The sequence below is a fragment of the Monoraphidium neglectum genome (assembly GCF_000611645.1).
Source record: "Monoraphidium neglectum strain SAG 48.87 unplaced genomic scaffold scaffold01201, whole genome shotgun sequence".
Classification (NCBI taxonomy): Eukaryota; Viridiplantae; Chlorophyta; class Chlorophyceae; order Sphaeropleales; family Selenastraceae; genus Monoraphidium; species Monoraphidium neglectum.
Window position 1 is genome coordinate 10830 of NW_014012427.1, and position 6455 is coordinate 17284.

The 6455-nt window shown below is 59.5% G+C and overlaps 2 protein-coding genes across 2 annotated transcripts in view; one reads left to right on the plus strand and one right to left on the minus strand.

Annotated features, from left to right (window-relative positions):
- Nucleotides 1–140, minus strand: part of MNEG_7007 (FAS-associated factor 2-B) — a gene marked incomplete at both ends in the record, with an annotated part of 4243 nt that extends 4103 nt beyond the window's left edge. Inside the window, one exon of the mRNA XM_014044520.1 lies at nt 8–140. Coding sequence (XP_013899974.1) covers nt 8–140 — 133 coding nt within the window. The remainder of the gene's footprint in view (nt 1–7) is intronic.
- A 3094-nt stretch (nt 141–3234) lies between these two features.
- Nucleotides 3235–3573, plus strand: MNEG_7008 (hypothetical protein; the record flags this gene model as incomplete). Its single annotated transcript, XM_014044521.1, has 2 exons — nt 3235–3241; nt 3410–3573. The coding sequence occupies 2 exons, from the start codon at nt 3235–3237 to the stop codon at nt 3571–3573; spliced, it is 171 nt and encodes a 56-aa protein (XP_013899975.1).
- Between the last annotated feature and the right edge of the window lie 2882 nt (nt 3574–6455).

Sequence of the window (6455 nt, forward strand, 5' to 3'; positions counted from 1 at the left end):
GTCGCACCGAAGTACATGTGGGCTGCCACGTCGAAGCTCCCGTTTGCGGCCTCCAGCAGGAAGCGCGCCTGGTCGGCGTCCGCGCCGGTCGTATCCATCAGCCGCAGGACGGCCTCCTGGTCGACCCCTGGCGCCGCCATTGCGACCGCTGCCGCGCCAACGCCCGCGAGCGCTCGCACTTCCGCCTGCTGGACGAGAGAGTGTGCGTCGCGTTGAGCGCCCTGCTGGTCCGCCACCAGGCAGCGATCGGCAGGGAAACGCCGCAGGTCCACACTCCAGTTGGGGGCTGCGTCATGAGGACGTTGCAGCAACTCAAGGCTGTGTGCCTGAAGAGCGCTGCAGCGTCTTGACGCTTGCCTCACCGCAGTGCCTGCCTTGCTGGTGACCTCTTCCCCTCTCCAGCAATCCGTTCGAGGTATAAAGAGTGGCTGGGTCCGCTGATGCCCCTGAGCGGCCCCTGAAAGAATGCAGGGCCTCTGGCGATCTGAGTGCTCGTGCTTCTGTGTCCGTGTCCGTATGCGAAACAAGACAATACACTAGCGTCTCAAACACGAGCCAACTAACAGACCCAACTGCCAAGTCGCCAACGGCATGGGGGAAGCTGCAGTGCACGCGAGCAGAGCTCACGACAGCTCGTCCTCGTGGCCTGTCGTCACGCGGTGCCTCTCTCATTTTATGTGCAGAGATGATTTGGCGGCATTCCTGGCACACGTACGAGACAATTCCCCTGCATATCTGGGACCTCAGTACTTGCTTCACCTCGCCCGGTCCATTGACACACTGCGCGCACTTTCCGCTGTGGCAGTCTGGGCTCGTGCAACATGCCATGCACATGCTACCATTTGCTCGTGATCCATTTGCTTTCATAACCTGCAGGCCGGCTTGCACCTGCAAGCCCGCTTTTCAAAGCGACACAAACGAACAGCTCGAGCTGCCGACGGACGAGCGCACATGAGTTCCTGCCTTTGTGTTCAGGCAGTTGGCGCTATGATAAGTGCGAACGCAATCTGCAGGTTTCATTCCTGTGAGATGCAATTGTGATACCATCGCTGGAATCTGGTGTGCTGCAATCCACACTACTGATGTTGGCGTTGGTAATCACAACCACGCCGAGGTAGACGGCCATTGCCAGTGCGGGGGCTTACATCAGCTCTACTGCATAGGGAACGGCCTTGATTAAGCTCCTCAGGAATTGTGGGGGACCAAGCGCAGCAGAGCGGCAAACCGCTGATTGCAGCACGACCAGCAGGCGGCGATGAGCGCAGTACAGTACCCAGTCGCAGTGCCCGGTGTCAGACAATCTCAACGCATTCCAGCCACCTCGCGAGTTCATAGAGGTCGTGTATATTTAGTTTCCTCCTTCAAATTCACAATATCACACCACTTCGGCAGCCGTGGAAGGGCCGTCAACGCTCAACCGTCCGCTTCATCTGAATCATCGTGCCATTCGCAGGCATGATGATTCAGATGAACGGTTTACGTCGACAGTGTGAATATAACGTGGGTTTACCTTTGAAGGCCAGGCTCACGCCAGTGGCAGGCGGCGCAGTGCAGCACGAGCCACGGCGCCGACTGCTCGTGCTTGCGTGGCTAGTCGTGGCCATTACTGCGGCGAGCATCATTCTATCACAGCAGCAAAACAACCGGCAGCTGCTGCAGCTCCTTCGCAACTGTCAAGGCGGTGGCGGGGGTGGTACGGGCGGTGGCAGCCGCATTGGCAATGGCAGCAGCTATGGCAGCCCCAGCATCATGTCGCCTGCCAAGGGCCTTGGGACAACAGCTGCGGCGATGGCGGCAGCGCTTGCGGCAGCTGTTATACCAGCGACAGCAGCGGCGCCGAACTCAGCAGCAGCGCAGGCAGCCATACCAGAGTCAGGGGCGCCTGTCCTGGCGCAGCAGCAGCAGCAGCAGCAGCAGCAGCAGCAGCAGGCAAATTACGCCGCCTTCTGTCTCCTGATTCGAGGTGCGCGCGGCTGCTTGGTTTTATGTGCCCCAAAATGAACATTCATGTGATTATGGAGCAGCTGGCAACGGCCTGTTGTACGCCTGCTTGCACCCCGGCCGCTTGCCTTTCTCTAGCGCATGTCATCCGCTTGCGCCCCACGAACGTATGCCGCAGGGGACCACCAGCGCGTCAGGGAGTGGGTGGCCTACCATTGGAGCATCGGGGTTTCGAGATTCTATGTGTATGACGACAACAGCAGCCCACCCTTGGAAGACACGCTCAAGGATTTTATCCGAGCCGGCGTGGTGCGCCACGCCGGTTCCCTTCCCGCCTCGCTCCACTGCGAGCCTTCACTTCAGGGGTAGCGCGCTGGCAGCTACGTCACCCCAGTCTGACTGGTGCAGCTGCCCTTGCTGTGCCTTCATGCTGAACCACCCTGCCTTACACTGGTTGCAGGTACACTACCGTTTCCTGTCAACGCCCCTGGGCAGCCCCCACCAGGTGGCGGTCTACGACGACTGCATCAAGCAGCACCGGGACGAGCACGGCTGGCTAGGTATGTATAGCTGGCCGCGGCTCCTTCTATGAGTGTGGACGGGGCGTGCGCGACGCCGCATTACCTGGGCAGGCCGCATGATTTCAGAAATGTGCAGCCCGGGCACCACACGCCCGGGCACCACATGAGCCCAGCACGTGTGAGCCAAAGGCAGCCGACACAGTATTCTGTGTCTGATAGGATGCTGGCCGCCCTGGATAACTCTGCCCTGCAATCAGGCTTCCTGGACAGCGACGAGTTCTTGATAATCAGAGACGGATCCCAAGACTTGCAAACGGTGCTGAAGCGGTGAGGCAGCAGGGCGGCTGGGCGGGGCTTGCATGGCTGTCCTCCAGCTGCGCATGGCTGTCGGTGCCGGCCTTGTGTGGACGTGAACTTGACCAGGACCCCGTCTCAATGACGTCGCTCCTACTCTCACCACCCCGTTCCTCCCGTGGCCCCCCCGCCCTCAACCCCAAAAAAGCTATGAGCCCTATGGTGGCCTGGTGGTGAGCTGGCGGTGGTACGGGTCCTCTGGCCACATTGCCGCCCCCCAGGGCCTTGTTCTCGAGAGCTTCACCTCCTGCCAGCCCGCGCTGCACGACCACATCAAAACGCTGGCCAATACAGCGCACGTGGCGGGTCCATCCAGCAACCCTCATGCATTCGTTTACCAGCCAGGGTACTTTGCAGGTGCGAATGGTGGTAGATGAGAAGGGAGGGGCCACTTGCTCTGTTTAGCTACGCATGGGCAATGCAGGGTGAGGATTGCTGGCGGTTAATCGGTGCATATGAATCAACAGCTGGTGGCGCCACTGACCTCTGCACTGGAGCGATGCACAACCTCATTGCGGGTCCTTCATGGCCCTGCATGTACTCATGCCCACCTGAACCCCTTCACCCAACCCCCACACCCATGAATCCTGCAGTCAACTCTGCCAAAGTCGAGATGGGCGCTCATCAGTATGCCAATGTCAGCGACCCCCTCTCTCACCCTCTGGATGACGTGCTGGTTATAAATCACTATGTGGTGCGCAGCCTTGAGGAGTTCAAGTTCAAGATCACCCGCGGCAGCGCCATGACGAGCGGGTGAGTTTGTCCCGGTGGCACTTTGACCGCGGCTTGGACATCCTAGATGCCAGATGCCCAGCTGGTGCAGCATATGAACACCGGAAATGGTGCATCAGAAAATTTCGATGCATCCAGGTCTCGTGCGACACCTCCACCTGTTTCTGTCAGTTCTGACGTGACCCGTTGTGATCCCTAGCTGTCAACACCTTATCAACCCCCCTTGGACCACCCCGTCCCACCCCCGCTGCGCCCCGGTACACAGCAAGACGATGCCTTTCTTTGAGCTGGTGGAAAGCCAAGCCACCGCCAACTGCACATACGCGGTCAACCTGGCCGCCAGGGTCAGGCAGCAGCTGGCCCTACTACCGCAGGCATGACATGACACTGCGACATGATTGATATTAGGACACCAGGGAACTTGCAAGGAGCAGGACTGACAAGCCACACACTTGCAGCGCAAAGGTGCCTTGTGTCCCTTTTTTGGGCCATTGCTACTTACATTTGTCGTGGATAAAGCAGGCCACTGGGCAGGTGCAGCAAACATGGGTGCGCAGACACCAGTACCCGGCGTCAGCACGCGTCTGGTCCGAGACTGGTTTCCAGTCACGACGCAGCAGCTGCGCGCTCTGACCCGGCATGCCCACCACTTCCTGACCAATGTTCATAGCCCTGCCAGCCTCTGGCATGCGCACCTTGCTGCTATAGCCCCCAACACCTCACCAACAAAGGCTTCATTTTACACTCATTGTACCCTTTCAGGATTCAGCACACTGCGCGTGCGCACGTGCAGCACGCCCCCCTTCCTTGCAAGCGCGCACTGAGCGCCGTCCTTGGCCAAGTCAAGAACTGGCAACTGGCTGCCATTATATCAATCCCTGTTGTAATCCAGACTTTTGGCAGCTCCATGCAGCTTCAACCAGCAATACATAAGGTTGTCTTATTCTTTTTCATAGACTGAACAAGCGAAGAGAGGAGCGGGTGGTTTGATCTCGGCCTAGCTGCAGATGGTGTTTCGATGCCGGCCGAACGTCACAAGTTGCTTACCCCCTGCTCACGCCTGACTAGCCCAGTGCTGGCATGTACCTGACAAGGTATTTTCTTGTCTGCAAACAAACAATAATCTCTCAGCTCATGAAATGTGTGCAACACCAGCAAAGCCAAGGCTGTTATGAATCAATGATGTGGTGCCTGCTGTGAGCTGAACATGATCCTCTCTCGCCAAGGCAGTCCACTAATCCCAAGTTCCAGTCCACTCGCAAGTTTCAAGACAAGGTCGGCTTTCCCTAGAGCCTTGGCTCAGGCGCACCTATTGTTGTCGTGTGCACATGTTTGCCTGGTACATCGATGTGACTCTGCTGCTGTTTGTGCCCAGTGCGTACGAACAAGTACTGTTGAAATGGTCCTGCCAGTTGGTTCCTGCACAGCACAGTGAGGGTCATGCGCAAACCTACCCATGCTTGCTGGGTGTTCACACCGCGCCAGGGTCGATACACATACAGTAAGGTTCAGTCCGGTTGATTGCAGGTGCTACCTTTGGAGTGATCTTCTCACTTGACAGAGCCTTGTCAGATACGTCCTTGCTTGTTGTTACGCTCCGTGCAGCCCCAGGAGAGGAGCGCAAGGCAGCACGAGAATACGATCTGGCGGCAGTGTGCCCTCGCTCCTACGCCTTGGGCTGCCGGATAGGAGCACTTAAGGTGGCAAGAAAGACGATACGGCAGCCCCGGCGATCCTTCGCGTACCGTCATATCGTAGTGGGTGCAGTGTTGCAGCCAGGCGGTCTCAGCGGCCTGATCGCAGGCTAACGGAGCGGGTTAGAGTGGCTGATACCCTCCAAGGGTTGCAGCAGCAGCGGCGGGCCGCACGCGGCGGGGGCGTGGCAGCGTGGCGCGGCGGGTGTGTGCGCGGCTGGTCCAGCGGCATGGCGGCCACTGACAAAGACAGTGACTCGTCTGCCCCGTCCAGCAGCGAGGTGAGGGAGTCACCGATGTCATACAGCCGTTTTGGCAGGGCGGGCAAGGTTGTATGTGACTCGCCGTGTGGCATGTTTGCAAGGTGCGCCCTTGAACCGTGGCTCTGCAACCTGCCTTACCAGGGCTGTGCAAGCACATGCAAGCCCCCGCAGCGTAAGTTATCAGCTGCGCCACCTCGCATGGGCCCCCGTAGGACGAAGACGCGATGAACGACTCTGGCGGCAGCAGCAGCGATGACGATGAGGAGGAGTCCGAGTCGACGTCGGGCAGCGGGTCGGCGGCAGAGGATGAAGACGACGACGAAGAAGAAGAAGTGGACGACGACGCCGAGAACGCCTCCAGCTCAGGTGCGGTCGGTCAGCTGCGGATGCCAGCTCAAATCATAGACAGCGGCAGTTGAACAGCAATGGTTGATCAGCTGCTACACTGCGGCGCGTGCTGCAGCCTGGGCTTGCGCCCCAAGTCGTACGTGCAGCCAAGTCGAGCCGCCCACTCCACATCGCATCATCTGTTGGCAACAAGCCAATCAATCAGCGGGCAGCGGTGCCAACAGCAGAACGGCAGCCTCAGCAATTCTGGTGCCGCAGCCAAGTGCTTGCCAGGCGCGTATGGGTGGTGCCTTAACTGATGTCACCTCTAACCCCCCCCCTAGATGACGAAGACGCGGACGACGACGGCGACGCCGACAACGGCGGCGCTGCCAGCGAGCGCGAGCTCAGCCGCCGGCGGGCCGCCGGCCGCAGCGCGCGCGGCGTGCGGCGCGGCGTCACCGCCAAGTCGCAGGTGCAGGCGGGGGAGCGCCTCGACCTGGAGCTGCTCGCAGCGATGCCCGACAAGCCGATGATGGAGCTCAAGGCGGGCAGCAACGTTTGGTACCAGGCCTACGTCATCAAGGAGAGCCAAAACGAGGCCAAAGTCCGCTTCCCCTGTG